The sequence below is a fragment of the Salmo salar genome, chromosome 12 (assembly GCF_965601325.2).
Source record: "Salmo salar chromosome 12, fSalSal1, whole genome shotgun sequence".
NCBI classification, from domain to species: domain Eukaryota; kingdom Metazoa; phylum Chordata; class Actinopteri; order Salmoniformes; family Salmonidae; genus Salmo; species Salmo salar.
The window spans coordinates 87,462,430-87,480,089 of record NC_138302.1 but is presented as its reverse complement, the minus strand read 5'-3'; the positions used below and the strand labels follow the sequence as shown (position 1 = coordinate 87,480,089).

Here is a 17,660-nt window from a genome sequence, read left to right as displayed (position 1 = left end):
TTTACCCCTACCTACAGTATACTGCTGTTACTGTCTATTATCTATCCTTTACCCCTACCTACAGTATACTGCTGTTACTGTCTATTATCTATCCTTTACCCCTACCTACAGTATACTGCTGTTACTGTCTATTATCTATCCTTTACCCCTACCTACAGTATACTGCTGTTACTGTCTATTATCTATCCTTTACCCCTACCTACAGTATACTGCTGTTACTGTCTATTATCTATCCTTTACCCCTACCTACAGTATACTGCTGTTACTGTCTATTATCTATCCTTTACCCCTACCTACAGTATACTGCTGTTACTGTCTATTATCTATCCTTTACCCCTACCTACAGCACTGCTATTACTGTCTATTATCTATCCTTTACCCCTACCTACAGTATACTGCTGTTACTGTCTATTATCTATCCTTTACCCCTACCTACAGTATACTGCTGTTACTGTCTATTATCTATCCTTTATCCCTACCTACAGTATACTGCTGTTACTGTCTATTATCTATCCTTTACCCCTACCTACAGTATACTGCTGTTACTGTCTATTATCTATCCTTTACCCCTACCTACAGTATACTGCTGTTACTGTCTATTATCTATCATTTACCCCTACCTACAGTATACTGCTGTTACTGTCTATTATCTATCCTTTACCCCTACCTACAGTATACTGCTGTTACTGTCTATTATCTATCCTTTACCCCTACCTACAGTATACTGCTGTTACTGTCTATTATCTATCCTTTACCCCTACCTACAGTATACTGCTGTTACTGTCTATTATCTATCCTTTACCCCTACCTACAGTATACTGCTGTTACTGTCTATTATCTATCCTTTACCCCTACCTACAGTATACTGCTGTTACTGTCTATTATCTATCCTTTACCCCTACCTACAGTATACTGCTGTTACTGTCTATTATCTATCCTTTACCCCTACCTACAGTATACTGCTGTTACTGTCTATTATCTATCCTTTACCCCTACCTACAGTATACTGCTGTTACTGTCTATTATCTATCCTTTACCCCTACCTACAGTATACTGCTGTTACTGTCTATTATCTATCCTTTACCCCTACCTACAGTATACTGCTGTTACTGTCTATTATCTATCCTTTACCCCTACCTACAGTATACTGCTGTTACTGTCTATTATCTATCCTTTACCCCTACCTACAGTATACTGCTGTTACTGTCTATTATCTATCCTTTACCCCTACCTACAGTATACTGCTGTTACTGTCTATTATCTATCCTTTACCCCTACCTACAGTATACTGCTGTTACTGTCTATTATCTATCCTTTACCCCTACCTACAGCACTGCTATTACTGTCTATTATCTATCCTTTACCCCTACCTACAGTATACTGCTATTACTGTCTATTATCTATCCTTTACCCCTACCTACAGTATACTGCTGTTACTGTCTATTATCTATCCTTTACCCCTACCTACAGTATACTGCTGTTACTGTCTATTATCTATCCTTTATCCCTACCTACAGCACTGCTGTTACTGTCTATTATCTATCCTTTATCCCTACCTACAGTATACTGCTGTTACTGTCTATTATCTATCCTTTACCCCTACCTACAGTATACTGCTGTTACTGTCTATTATCTATCCTTTACCCCTACCTACAGTATACTGCTGTTACTGTCTATTATCTATCCTTTACCCCTACCTACAGTATACTGCTGTTACTGTCTATTATCTATCCTTTACCCCTACCTACAGTATACTGCTGTTACTGTCTATTATCTATCCTTTACCCCTACCTACAGTATATTGCTGTTACTGTCTATTATCTATCCTTTACCCCTACCTACAGTATACTGCTGTTACTGTCTATTATCTATCCTTTACCCCTACCTACAGTATACTGCTGTTACTGTCTATTATCTATCCTTTACCCATACCTACAGTATACTGCTGTTACTGTCTATTATCTATCCTTTACCCCTACCTACAGTATTCTGCTGTTACTGTCTATTATCTATCCTTTACCCCTACCTACAGTATACTGCTGTTACTGTCTATTATCTATCCTTTACCCCTACCTACAGTATACTGCTGTTACTGTCTATTATCTATCCTTCACCCCTACCTACAGTATACTGCTGTTACTGTCTATTATCTATCCTTTACCCCTACCTACAGTATACTGCTGTTACTGTCTATTATCTATCCTTTACCCCTACCTACAGTATACTGCTGTTACTGTCTATTATCTATCCTTTACCCCTACCTACAGTATACTGCTGTTACTGTCTATTATCTATCCTTTACCCCTACCTACAGTATACTGCTGTTACTGTCTATTATCTATCCTTTACCCCTACCTACAGTATACTGCTGTTACTGTCTATTATCTATCCTTTATCCCTACCTACAGCTACTGCTGTTACTGTCTATTATCTATCCTTTATCCCTACCTACAGTATACTGCTGTTACTGTCTATTATCTATCCTTTACCCCTACCTACAGTATACTGCTGTTACTGTCTATTATCTATCCTTTACCCCTACCTACAGTATACTGCTGTTACTGTCTATTATCTATCCTTTACCCCTACCTACAGTATACTGCTGTTACTGTCTATTATCTATCCTTTACCCCTACCTACAGTATACTGCTGTTACTGTCTATTATCTATCATTTACCCCTACCTACAGTATACTGCTGTTACTGTCTATTATCTATCCTTTACCCCTACCTACAGTATACTGCTGTTACTGTCTATTATCTATCCTTTACCCCTACCTACAGTATACTGCTGTTACTGTCTATTATCTATCCTTTACCCCTACCTACAGTATACTGCTGTTACTGTCTATTATCTATCCTTTACCCCTACCTACAGTATACTGCTGCTACTGTCTATTATCTATCCTTTACCCCTACCTACAGTATACTGCTGTTACTGTCTATTATCTATCCTTTACCCCTACCTACAGTATACTGCTGTTACTGTCTATTATCTATCCTTTACCCCTACCTACAGTATACTGCTGTTACTGTCTATTATCTATCCTTTACCCCTACCTACAGTATACTGCTGTTACTGTCTATTATCTATCCTTTACCCCTACCTACAGTATACTGCTGTTACTGTCTATTATCTATCCTTTACCCATACCTACAGTATACTGCTGTTACTGTCTATTATCTATCCTTTACCCCTACCTACAGTATTCTGCTGTTACTGTCTATTATCTATCCTTTACCCCTACCTACAGTATACTGCTGTTACTGTCTATTATCTATCCTTTACCCCTACCTACAGTATACTGCTGTTACTGTCTATTATCTATCCTTTACCCCTACCTACAGTATACTGCTGTTACTGTCTATTATCTATCCTTTACCCCTACCTACAGTATACTGCTGTTACTGTCTATTATCTATCCTTTACCCCTACCTACAGTATACTGCTGTTACTGTCTATTATCTATCCTTTACCCCTACCTACAGTATACTGCTGTTACTGTCTATTATCTATCCTTTACCCCTACCTACAGTATACTGCTGTTACTGTCTATTATCTATCCTTTACCCCTACCTACAGTATACTGCTGTTACTGTCTATTATCTATCCTTTACCCCTACCTACAGTATACTGCTGTTACTGTCTATTATCTATCCTTTACCCCTACCTACAGTATACTGCTGTTACTGTCTATTATCTATCCTTTACCCCTACCTACAGTATACTGCTGTTACTGTCTATTATCTATCCTTTACCCCTACCTACAGCTACTGCTGTTACTGTCTATTATCTATCCTTTACCCCTACCTACAGTATACTGCTGTTACTGTCTATTATCTATCCTTTACCCCTACCTACAGTATACTGCTGTTACTGTCTATTATCTATCCTTTACCCCTACCTACAGTATACTGCTGTTACTGTCTATTATCTATCCTTTACCCCTACCTACAGTATACTGCTGTTACTGTCTATTATCTATCCTTTACCCCTACCTACAGTATACTGCTGTTACTGTCTATTATCTATCCTTTACCCCTACCTACAGTATACTGCTGTTACTGTCTATTATCTATCCTTTACCCCTACCTACAGTATACTGCTGTTACTGTCTATTATCTATCCTTTACCCCTACCTACAGTATACTGCTGTTACTGTCTATTATCTATCCTTTACCCCTACCTACAGTATACTGCTGTTACTGTCTATTATCTATCCTTTACCCCTACCTACAGTATACTGCTGTTACTGTCTATTATCTATCCTTTACCCCTACCTACAGTATACTGCTGTTACTGTCTATTATCTATCCTTTATCCCTACCTACAGTATACTGCTGTTACTGTCTATTATCTATCCTTTACCCCTACCTACAGTATACTGCTGTTACTGTCTATTATCTATCCTTTACCCCTACCTACAGTATACTGCTGTTACTGTCTATTATCTATCATTTACCCCTACCTACAGTATACTGCTGTTACTGTCTATTATCTATCCTTTACCCCTACCTACAGTATACTGCTGTTACTGTCTATTATCTATCCTTTACCCCTACCTACAGTATACTGCTGTTACTGTCTATTATCTATCCTTTACCCCTACCTACAGTATACTGCTGTTACTGTCTATTATCTATCCTTTACCCCTACCTACAGTATACTGCTGTTACTGTCTATTATCTATCCTTTACCCCTACCTACAGTATACTGCTGTTACTGTCTATTATCTATCCTTTACCCCTACCTACAGTATACTGCTGTTACTGTCTATTATCTATCCTTTATCCCTACCTACAGCACTGCTGTTACTGTCTATTATCTATCCTTTATCCCTACCTACAGTATACTGCTGTTACTGTCTATTATCTATCCTTTACCCCTACCTACAGTATACTGCTGTTACTGTCTATTATCTATCCTTTACCCCTACCTACAGTATACTGCTGTTACTGTCTATTATCTATCCTTTACCCCTACCTACAGTATACTGCTGTTACTGTCTATTATCTATCCTTTACCCCTACCTACAGTATACTGCTGTTACTGTCTATTATCTATCCTTTACCCCTACCTACAGTATACTGCTGTTACTGTCTATTATCTATCCTTTACCCCTACCTACAGTATACTGCTGTTACTGTCTATTATCTATCCTTTACCCCTACCTACAGTATACTGCTGTTACTGTCTATTATCTATCCTTTACCCCTACCTACAGTATACTGCTGTTACTGTCTATTATCTATCCTTTACCCCTACCTACAGTATACTGCTGTTACTGTCTATTATCTATCCTTTACCCCTACCTACAGTATACTGCTGTTACTGTCTATTATCTATCCTTTACCCCTACCTACAGTATACTGCTGTTACTGTCTATTATCTATCCTTTACCCCTACCTACAGTATACTGCTGTTACTGTCTATTATCTATCCTTTACCCCTACCTACAGTATACTGCTGTTACTGTCTATTATCTATCCTTTACCCCTACCTACAGTATACTGCTGTTACTGTCTATTATCTATCCTTTACCCCTACCTACAGTATACTGCTGTTACTGTCTATTATCTATCCTTTACCCCTACCTACAGTATACTGCTGTTACTGTCTATTATCTATCCTTTACCCCTACCTACAGTATACTGCTGTTACTGTCTATTATCTATCCTTTACCCCTACCTACAGTATACTGCTGTTACTGTCTATTATCTATCCTTTACCCCTACCTACAGTATACTGCTGTTACTGTCTATTATCTATCCTTTACCCCTACCTACAGTATACTGCTGTTACTGTCTATTATCTATCCTTTACCCCTACCTACAGTATACTGCTGTTACTGTCTATTATCTATCCTTTACCCCTACCTACAGTATACTGCTGTTACTGTCTATTATCTATCCTTTACCCCTACCTACAGTATACTGCTGTTACTGTCTATTATCTATCCTTTACCCCTACCTACAGTATACTGCTGTTACTGTCTATTATCTATCCTTTACCCATACCTACAGTATACTGCTGTTACTGTCTATTATCTATCCTTTACCCCTACCTACAGTATTCTGCTGTTACTGTCTATTATCTATCCTTTACCCCTACCTACAGTATACTGCTGTTACTGTCTATTATCTATCCTTTACCCCTACCTACAGTATACTGCTGTTACTGTCTATTATCTATCCTTTACCCCTACCTACAGTATACTGCTGTTACTGTCTATTATCTATCCTTTACCCCTACCTACAGTATACTGCTGTTACTGTCTATTATCTATCATTTACCCCTACCTACAGTATACTGCTGTTACTGTCTATTATCTATCCTTTACCCCTACCTACAGTATACTGCTGTTACTGTCTATTATCTATCCTTTACCCCTACCTACAGTATACTGCTGTTACTGTCTATTATCTATCCTTTACCCCTACCTACAGTATACTGCTGTTACTGTCTATTATCTATCCTTTACCCCTACCTACAGTATACTGCTGTTACTGTCTATTATCTATCCTTTACCCCTACCTACAGTATACTGCTGTTACTGTCTATTATCTATCCTTTACCCCTACCTACAGTATACTGCTGTTACTGTCTATTATCTATCCTTTACCCCTACCTACAGTATACTGCTGTTACTGTCTATTATCTATCCTTTACCCCTACCTACAGTATACTGCTGTTACTGTCTATTATCTATCCTTTACCCCTACCTACAGTATACTGCTGTTACTGTCTATTATCTATCCTTTACCCCTACCTACAGTATACTGCTGTTACTGTCTATTATCTATCCTTTACCCCTACCTACAGTATACTGCTGTTACTGTCTATTATCTATCCTTTACCCCTACCTACAGTATACTGCTGTTACTGTCTATTATCTATCCTTTACCCCTACCTACAGTATACTGCTGTTACTGTCTATTATCTATCCTTTACCCCTACCTACAGTATACTGCTGTTACTGTCTATTATCTATCCTTTACCCCTACCTACAGTATACTGCTGTTACTGTCTATTATCTATCCTTTACCCCTACCTACAGTATACTGCTGTTACTGTCTATTATCTATCCTTTACCCCTACCTACAGTATACTGCTGTTACTGTCTATTATCTATCCTTTACCCCTACCTACAGTATACTGCTGTTACTGTCTATTATCTATCCTTTACCCCTACCTACAGTATACTGCTGTTACTGTCTATTATCTATCCTTTACCCCTACCTACAGTATACTGCTGTTACTGTCTATTATCTATCCTTTACCCCTACCTACAGTATACTGCTGTTACTGTCTATTATCTATCCTTTACCCCTACCTACAGTATACTGCTGTTACTGTCTATTATCTATCCTTTACCCCTACCTACAGTATACTGCTGTTACTGTCTATTATCTATCCTTTACCCCTACCTACAGTATACTGCTGTTACTGTCTATTATCTATCCTTTACCCCTACCTACAGTATACTGCTGTTACTGTCTATTATCTATCCTTTACCCCTACCTACAGTATACTGCTGTTACTGTCTATTATCTATCCTTTACCCCTACCTACAGTATACTGCTGTTACTGTCTATTATCTATCCTTTACCCCTACCTACAGTATACTGCTGTTACTGTCTATTATCTATCCTTTACCCCTACCTACAGTATACTGCTGTTACTGTCTATTATCTATCCTTTACCCCTACCTACAGTATACTGCTGTTACTGTCTATTATCTATCCTTTACCCCTACCTACAGTATACTGCTGTTACTGTCTATTATCTATCCTTTACCCCTACCTACAGTATACTGCTGTTACTGTCTATTATCTATCCTTTACCCCTACCTACAGTATACTGCTGTTACTGTCTATTATCTATCCTTTACCCCTACCTACAGTATACTGCTGTTACTGTCTATTATCTATCCTTTACCCCTACCTACAGTATACTGCTGTTACTGTCTATTATCTATCCTTTACCCCTACCTACAGTATACTGCTGTTACTGTCTATTATCTATCCTTTACCCCTACCTACAGTATACTGCTGTTACTGTCTATTATCTATCCTTTACCCCTACCTACAGTATACTGCTGTTACTGTCTATTATCTATCCTTTACCCCTACCTACAGTATACTGCTGTTACTGTCTATTATCTATCCTTTACCCCTACCTACAGTATACTGCTGTTACTGTCTATTATCTATCCTTTACCCCTACCTACAGTATACTGCTGTTACTGTCTATTATCTATCCTTTACCCCTACCTACAGTATACTGCTGTTACTGTCTATTATCTATCCTTTACCCCTACCTACAGTATACTGCTGTTACTGTCTATTATCTATCCTTTACCCCTACCTACAGTATACTGCTGTTACTGTCTATTATCTATCCTTTACCCCTACCTACAGTATACTGCTGTTACTGTCTATTATCTATCCTTTACCCCTACCTACAGTATACTGCTGTTACTGTCTATTATCTATCCTTTACCCCTACCTACAGTATACTGCTGTTACTGTCTATTATCTATCCTTTACCCCTACCTACAGTATACTGCTGTTACTGTCTATTATCTATCCTTTACCCCTACCTACAGTATACTGCTGTTACTGTCTATTATCTATCCTTTACCCCTACCTACAGTATACTGCTGTTACTGTCTATTATCTATCCTTTACCCCTACCTACAGTATACTGCTGTTACTGTCTATTATCTATCCTTTACCCCTACCTACAGTATACTGCTGTTACTGTCTATTATCTATCCTTTACCCCTACCTACAGTATACTGCTGTTACTGTCTATTATCTATCCTTTACCCCTACCTACAGTATACTGCTGTTACTGTCTATTATCTATCCTTTACCCCTACCTACAGTATACTGCTGTTACTGTCTATTATCTATCCTTTACCCCTACCTACAGTATACTGCTGTTACTGTCTATTATCTATCCTTTACCCCTACCTACAGTATACTGCTGTTACTGTCTATTATCTATCCTTTACCCCTACCTACAGTATACTGCTGTTACTGTCTATTATCTATCCTTTACCCCTACCTACAGTATACTGCTGTTACTGTCTATTATCTATCCTTTACCCCTACCTACAGTATACTGCTGTTACTGTCTATTATCTATCCTTTACCCCTACCTACAGTATACTGCTGTTACTGTCTATTATCTATCCTTTACCCCTACCTACAGTATACTGCTGTTACTGTCTATTATCTATCCTTTACCCCTACCTACAGTATACTGCTGTTACTGTCTATTATCTATCCTTTACCCCTACCTACAGTATACTGCTGTTACTGTCTATTATCTATCCTTTACCCCTACCTACAGTATACTGCTGTTACTGTCTATTATCTATCCTTTATCCCTACCTACAGTATACTGCTGTTACTGTCTATTATCTATCCTTTACCCCTACCTACAGTATACTGCTGTTACTGTCTATTATCTATCCTTTACCCCTACCTACAGTATACTGCTGTTACTGTCTATTATCTATCCTTTACCCCTACCTACAGTATACTGCTGTTACTGTCTATTATCTATCCTTTACCCCTACCTACAGTATACTGCTGTTACTGTCTATTATCTATCCTTTACCCCTACCTACAGTATACTGCTGTTACTGTCTATTATCTATCCTTTACCCATACCTACAGTATACTGCTGTTACTGTCTATTATCTATCCTTTACCCTACCTACAGTATACTGCTGTTACTGTCTATTATCTATCCTTTATCCCTACCTACAGCACTGCTGTTACTGTCTATTATCTATCCTTTATCCCTACCTACAGTATACTGCTGTTACTGTCTATTATCTATCCTTTACCCCTACCTACAGTATACTGCTGTTACTGTCTATTATCTATCCTTTACCCCTACCTACAGTATACTGCTGTTACTGTCTATTATCTATCCTTTACCCCTACCTACAGTATACTGCTGTTACTGTCTATTATCTATCCTTTACCCCTACCTACAGTATACTGCTGTTACTGTCTATTATCTATCCTTTACCCCTACCTACAGTATACTGCTGTTACTGTCTATTATCTATCCTTTACCCCTACCTACAGTATACTGCTGTTACTGTCTATTATCTATCCTTTACCCCTACCTACAGTATACTGCTGTTACTGTCTATTATCTATCCTTTACCCCTACCTACAGTATACTGCTGTTACTGTCTATTATCTATCCTTTACCCCTACCTACAGTATACTGCTGTTACTGTCTATTATCTATCCTTTACCCCTACCTACAGTATACTGCTGTTACTGTCTATTATCTATCCTTTACCCCTACCTACAGTATACTGCTGTTACTGTCTATTATCTATCCTTTACCCCTACCTACAGTATACTGCTGTTACTGTCTATTATCTATCCTTTACCCCTACCTACAGTATACTGCTGTTACTGTCTATTATCTATCCTTTACCCCTACCTACAGTATACTGCTGTTACTGTCTATTATCTATCCTTTACCCCTACCTACAGTATACTGCTGTTACTGTCTATTATCTATCCTTTATCCCTACCTACAGTATACTGCTGTTACTGTCTATTATCTATCCTTTACCCCTACCTACAGTATACTGCTGTTACTGTCTATTATCTATCCTTTACCCCTACCTACAGTATACTGCTGTTACTGTCTATTATCTATCCTTTACCCCTACCTACAGTATACTGCTGTTACTGTCTATTATCTATCCTTTACCCCTACCTACAGTATACTGCTGTTACTGTCTATTATCTATCCTTTACCCCTACCTACAGTATACTGCTGTTACTGTCTATTATCTATCCTTTACCCCTACCTACAGTATACTGCTGTTACTGTCTATTATCTATCCTTTACCCCTACCTACAGTATACTGCTGTTACTGTCTATTATCTATCCTTTACCCCTACCTACAGTATACTGCTGTTACTGTCTATTATCTATCCTTTACCCCTACCTACAGTATACTGCTGTTACTGTCTATTATCTATCCTTTACCCCTACCTACAGTATACTGCTGTTACTGTCTATTATCTATCCTTTACCCCTACCTACAGTATACTGCTGTTACTGTCTATTATCTATCCTTTACCCCTACCTACAGTATACTGCTGTTACTGTCTATTATCTATCCTTTACCCCTACCTACAGTATACTGCTGTTACTGTCTATTATCTATCCTTTACCCCTACCTACAGTATACTGCTGTTACTGTCTATTATCTATCCTTTACCCCTACCTACAGTATACTGATGTTACTGTCTATTATCTATCCTGTTGTCTAGTCACTTTACCCCCACCTATATGTACATATCTTCCTCATTTACCTTGTCGACGGTACTGGTACCCCATGTATGATTGTGGATTTATTCCTCGAGTTATTATCTTTGTATTATTTCACTGTTAGTCTACACTTGTTGTTTATTAAAATTTTGACGAATAAAATGTTCTTTGATTTTTCATCTTCTCACTAACTAATCCCCCCCTTCTCTCTCGCTCTCTCTCTAACCAATCCAATCCCCCCTTCTCTCTCTCTCTAACCAATCCAATCCCCCCTTCTCTCTCTCTTCCGCTATCTGTCAGGATGAGGAAGAAGCCGGAGTTGGGGAGTATCCGTAGAACCTTCCGGGTCTCTGAGGGAGGACATGGGAGTGACGTACCCCCAACGGGGGCGACTGGCGGGGGTGTGAGGACGGCCAGTCTGCCTGTGGGAGGGGCTCTGGTGAAAGAGGGCGGGGACAAACGACCGGTCAGCGCCCACAGTGTCCTCAACTCCTCCATCACACGCCACTCCTCTCTCAAGACCAAGGTAGCTTTTTATTACTGCTGGGTAATATTGTCTATCATTCTTGTTATTGCTGATTGTAAAGGAGTGTTATTTGTTGTGCAGGTGGAAAGTCCTCAGTTCCGCAAAGCGACCACAGCGGGGCGCTCTAAGAGCTTCAGCAACCACAGACCGCTGGACCCTGAGGTCATCACTCAGCTGGAGCCCACCTCACAGGTTCGCCCACCTCTGACCCCTCACATCTCAGCCCTACCAAATGTGTGTGTGTGTTCTGATTTGTATCTCTGTCTGATATCTCCTTGTCTGTTTCAGGATATCGAGGCGGCTATGAGCTCTGCTCTGAGAGAGCTGAGAGAGCTGGAGAGGCAGAGCAGTGTCCAGCACACACACACCCCTGACGTGGTGCTGGACACTCTGGAGCAGGTGAAGGGTGTGTGTGGTGGCGGAGGAGGGGGCGCATCAGAACCCTCCAGTCCCCTCCACTCCCGTCTGCTGAGGGACAGCGACGGCGCAGGATCTCCACACTCACACCCTCTCCAACGCAGCGCTTCGTCCGCTAGCGACATCCCCTACTCCTCCCCTACTTCCTCCTTCCGCCCGTCCTATCCCAGGAGCCCGCTGCCCTCCTCTCTTGCCTCCTCAGCCCTCTCTTTCTCCACTCCCTCCTTCCGAGAGCCTCGTCCTCCAGCCACGCGGCCCAAGCCGGTGGTCTTCCCCAAGGGAGGAGGAAGCAGCAGTCCGGCTATGGGGTCCCCAACCTCCACTGTCCCCCCTCCTCCCCCACCCCCACCCCAGCCCAACGACAAGTCCTGCCCCGCCTGAGGAGTGACATCACACACGCTCCCCTTCCATACACAAACCACTGCCCCCATCTCCCCTGACCCAATGACAGGTGGGATAGCTCTCACCTAGGATCAGCTTACCCTCCCAAACTCAAAGCATTATGGGAGTTAGACTGTATAAAGCCTCCATGACTCAAACAAGGGATCAAAACGAACATACAGCATGACAATAAAGAGATATGGAACCTGTGCTGTATATACTGGTGTGAGGTGTGTGTGCAGGCGAACTTGTGTGAGGCGTGTGTGTGTGTGTGTGTGTGTGTGTGTGTGTGTGTGTGTGTGTGTGTGTGTGTGTGTGTGTGTGTGTGTGTGTGTGTGTGTGTGTGTGTGGTGTGTGTGTGTGTGTGTGTGTGTGTGTGTGTGAGCGTGTGTGAGCGTGCCTGTGTGTGTGAGCGTGCCTGTGTGTGTGAACGTGCCTGTGTGTGTGAGCGTGTCTGTGTGAGGTGAGTGTGAGTGTGCCTGTGTGAGGTGTGTGTGTGTGCGTGTCTGTGTGAGGTGTGTGTGAGAGTGTGCCTGTGTGAGGTGTGTGTGTGCGTGTCTGTGTGAGGTGTGTGTGAGAGTGTGCCTGTGTGAGGTGTGTGTGTGCGTGTCTGTGTGAGGTGTGTGTGTGCGTGTCTGTGTGAGGTGTGTGTGAGAGTGTGCCTGTGTGAGGTGTGTGTATGCGTGTCTGTGTGAGGTGTGTGTGAGAGTGTCTATGTGAGGTGTGTGTGAGAGTGTGCCTGTGTCAGCGTGTCTGTGTGAGGTGCGTGTGTGTGTGTGTGGTGTGTGTGTGTGTGTGTGTGTGTGTGTGTGTGTGTGTGTGTGTGTGTGTGTGTGTGTGTGTGTGTGTGTGAGGTGTGTGTGTGTGTGTGTGTGTAAGATGTGTGTGTGTGTGTGTGTGTGTGTGTGTGTGTGTGTGTGTGTGTGTGTGTTTGTGTGTGTGTGTGTGAGCGTGCCTGTGTGTGTGAGCGTGCCTGTGTGAGCATGCCTGTGTGTGTGAGCGTGCCTGTGTGAGGTGAGTGTGTCTGTGTGCCTGTGTGAGGTGTGTGTGTGCGTGTCTGTGTGAGGTGTGTGTGTGCGTGTCTGTGTGAGGTGTGTGTGAGAGTGTCTATGTGAGGTGTGTGTGAGAGTGTGCCTGTGTCAGCGTGTCTGTGTGAGGTGCGTGTGTGTGTGTGTGGTGTGTGTGTGTGTGTGTGTGTGTGTGTGTGTGTGTGTGTGTGTGTGTGTGTGTGTGTGTGTGTGTGTGGTGTGTGTGTGTGTGTGTGTGTGTGTGTGTGTGTGAGGTGTGTGTGTGTGAGCGTGCCTGTGTGTGTGAGCGTGCCTGTGTGAGCATGCCTGTGTGTGTGAGCGTGCCTGTGTGAGGTGAGTGTGTCTGTGTGCCTGTGTGAGGTGTGTGTGTGCGTGTCTGTGTGAGGTGTGTGTGAGAGTGTGCCTGTGTCAGCGTGTCTGTGTGAGGTGCGTGTGTGTGTGAGGTGTGTGTGTGTGAGCGTGCCTGTGTGAGGTGTGTGTGTGTGTGTGTGTGTGTGTGTGTGTGTGTGTGTGTGTGTGTGTGTGTGTGTGTGTGTGTGTGTGTGTGTGTGTGTGTGTGTGTGTGTGTGTGTGTGTGTGTGTGTGTGTGTGTGAGCGCCTGTGTGTGTGTGTGTGTGTGTGTGAGCATGCCTGTGTAAGAAATGTGTGTGTGGGAGCATGCCTGTGTAAGATGTGTGTGTGTGTGTGAGCATGCCTGTGTGAGATGTGTGTGTGTGTGAGCATGCCTGTGTGAGATGTGTGTGTGTGTGAGCATGCCTGTGTGAGATGTGTGCCACATACCTTATACTTGAGAGCACTGTTTGATTTTGAATAGATGGAACATTTAAGGACATTTCCCAGGCAGTCTCTCCTTTTATCCCCAATGAACCCTGAGAAGACAGGAGTTGACAGGAGGACTGGTTCACCTGGATGGCTGTGTGAGTGTGTGACTCCTGGATCCACACTCTCCGAGAACACACAGACAGACTGTGGAACACAGAACACTATATAACTCAGAAGAAACTCAGTATCCACTTTCTCTGGCTACATGTTCCCTCGCTGCTTCAACACTGGAGCAACACTGGATCAGCCAACCTGGACAGAAAGTGACAGAGATGGACAGAGATGGATGGATGGATGGATGGATGGATGGATGGATGGATGGATGGATGGAGAGGCAGTGGATTGCCTCTTTCTACGTGAAGAGAAGAGGGCTAGGCTATGTCTCTGATCCTCCTGTGTGTAGGCAAGCTGAGTGTTGTGGTGACTCGTTCTAACAACAATGCTCACCAGTAAAGCTGCTATACACCACGCTCTTTTCTACTGTATTCTACTAGACTCTACTATACTCTTCATCAGGGCTATTCAATTAGCACCCCTCAGGGGCCAAAGGAATGCTGGTTTACTTTTCTAAGTGGAAGTTGTAATGTAATTGATTGGCCAGAGAGCCTAATCACCAATGTCCCAGGTGTGTATTGATGGGGCCTTGCAGGACAATAGTTAAAAGTCCTTTTCTACATTCTGTATTTACCCACATAATGCAACGCTTGTCTAGCTTTCCAACAGCACCTCCTGCTGGTGTTTAAGTGCACGACATGGCTGTTCTCAATAACCAACCTTTCTTTAGCAATAAGAGTCTGACAGACTCATCAGCTTAGCAGCATGCCAGGCCTGCTGCTTCTCTCTCCCTTAGATTCCCAGCATTAATATACGCTCTGTTACAGAAGTGGAATAGACACACCCATACACATGTGTGTGTGTGTTCTGTGGCAGCTAAATGCCTTTCAGGTTCTCCTCGCATGCTGGGGCCACAACAGTCGCAGTGCTGACTGACTGCATCTATTTTCAATACTACCAAACGCGCCTCTTACACCAGCTTCCCACAAATGATTACTCCAGACCAAATCAGCAAAAAGGGTATTTTTACATGTATAGTTTATTAACCATGGTGATAACTGGACATGTGCAGATGAGGAATCTCAGTGAGGTGGAAGAGTTTGTTTAGATACAAGCACAAACAAACCTCGCCAAGCGCATTCATAAACATTACTTTATGCTTATTTTCCTCCACTTGTTAGTTTATCCTCAGAATATGTAATAGTAAACTGTGTAGTCGTCTACGTGTGTGTTGGGTGTGTGTGTGTGGAGTGTGTGTGTGTGTGTGCACGTCAGTGACCCTTCACAGCTCTCAGAAGTCAGCGTTAACCACTCATCATTAAGGGAACCGACTAATGCCTGCTCTTTAGAGACATGGGGACCAACAGGATGGAACACAAAGACAGCAGAACCTGTGTCGCCAGAACCACTGCTACCAGTATCACTGATCACTAGGCTTAATGTTCGTGTGACTGACTAGTTCTCAGTCCCAGCCGCTAAAGACAGAAGACAACAGGAAGTGTCACACTGTCTCCTCTGTCGCTCCTCTACCAATAGCATTGATGTGTGTCATGGCGGACCCGCATCCAATAATTGATTGGATTTATATAATCCAATGAAATGAGTTACAGGAACAGCCCCGAGGTCTGATCTTTGTGCTCGTCTTTAAGAGAACCTCTGCTGTGACTCCCTAACTGTCGCATCATGTGATCAGTCTCAAACCGGTCCTGTCCTGTCTTTCACTGTGGTAGCATTTTCTGAAGTCTGAACTGTGATTGGTCAAGGGGAGGAGACAGAATGTTTTGATTGGTCAAGGTTAGTGGGAGGCGGTAGGATGCTTTAGTTATTGACAGCTTTAACATTGTCTGAGACGAGGATATTTCATGTCAGGGCTTAGAGATCCCTGAGGCTAGAAACGCAGCAGACATCTCTCCCTATCACCCTGCTCTCTCTGTACCTTTCTCCTCCTAGCATTCTGCCTCTTCCCTCTGTCTGGGTCCTTCCTTATTCCAGGTATTTACTTGTATTATTGCATTCCCAAATGATCTGTAACAGGTGATTTCATTCTAATTGTAATGTTTTATCTCTGTGTGTGTATTTTAAGATGTATTTTACATTGTGTTGCTCCCCTTGACTCATCTTGGCAACTGGAGGGATTGTGTGTGTGCGTGTGCGTGTGTGTGTGTGGTGTCTGGGGTGGGGTGAATAGGCATTAACACACACGTCATACAAACATACACTCATGGGAGATGCTTTGTGGTTGGTGTCTGTGTTATCCTGGCTTCGTTGTATAGGAGCTAGGATCCTCAGTATCCTCACCATACTTAGAATGACATGGTGTGCTCCAGGACTGACTGAGTGAGGAGGATTTTATTATGATTAACTATTGTTAAATATGCATTTCTTGTCCATTTGAAAACACAAGATCTAAAAAACGACTGTAATGTCAAATATATGTATAGTTGCCTCTGTATTACTGGAGAATCCTGTGTTAAGATGTACTTTGTATATACAATGTTGTACATTACAGAGGTACACTGTTTTTCTGGTACAATATTGTACAGTAATAGCAATAGTAGTTTAATCAAATAGAAGTTATATAATTCTATGTCTAGTTCTTGTAGGAGACTTGTTAATAAACATTGCTTGCTATAAAGGTGTCTGCGTTGTTATGGAGATTATGATGACAGTGATGATGATGGATGGGATGAAGATGATGGTAATGATGGTAACAGGGAACTTGATGATAGGATTGATGATGATAGTGATAATGGTGATGATGGCAGTGATGATGATGATGATGAGGATGATGGATTGCATGCATCTGGTTCACTGACTCACTCACTCACTCTCTCTCTCTCTCTCTCACACACACACACACACACACATGGATGAGACTCTTGTCCATTGACCACACTTGTGTCTTCAGAAGATCTGCTTCCACAGGGCTTTACTGACAGAGGCTTCTTTCTTGTCTCCTCCTCGATTCTTCTACAACAATCAGGATGTGGTTAGAGACGTCCTACTGGAGACAAGGTTTGTTCTATTTGCCTAGAATTGAATAGGAAACCTCGAGGAACACCCCTCACAGTTATGTTTAATAGTCCAGCCCTGGAATTCATCAACAATGT

The 17,660-nt window shown here is 42.0% G+C and overlaps 1 protein-coding gene across 1 annotated transcript in view; it reads left to right on the top strand.

Annotated features, from left to right (window-relative positions):
- The window catches only part of LOC106565713 (SLIT-ROBO Rho GTPase-activating protein 2), a 213,665-nt gene extending 196,476 nt beyond the window's left edge, over positions 1 to 17,189 (top strand). Inside the window, 3 exon segments of the mRNA XM_082959388.1 lie at positions 11,623 to 11,848; positions 11,930 to 12,040; positions 12,137 to 17,189. Coding sequence (XP_082815514.1) covers positions 11,623 to 11,848; positions 11,930 to 12,040; positions 12,137 to 12,646 — 847 coding nt within the window. The 3' untranslated portion in view covers positions 12,647 to 17,189.
- Positions 17,190 to 17,660: the final 471 nt, after the last annotated feature.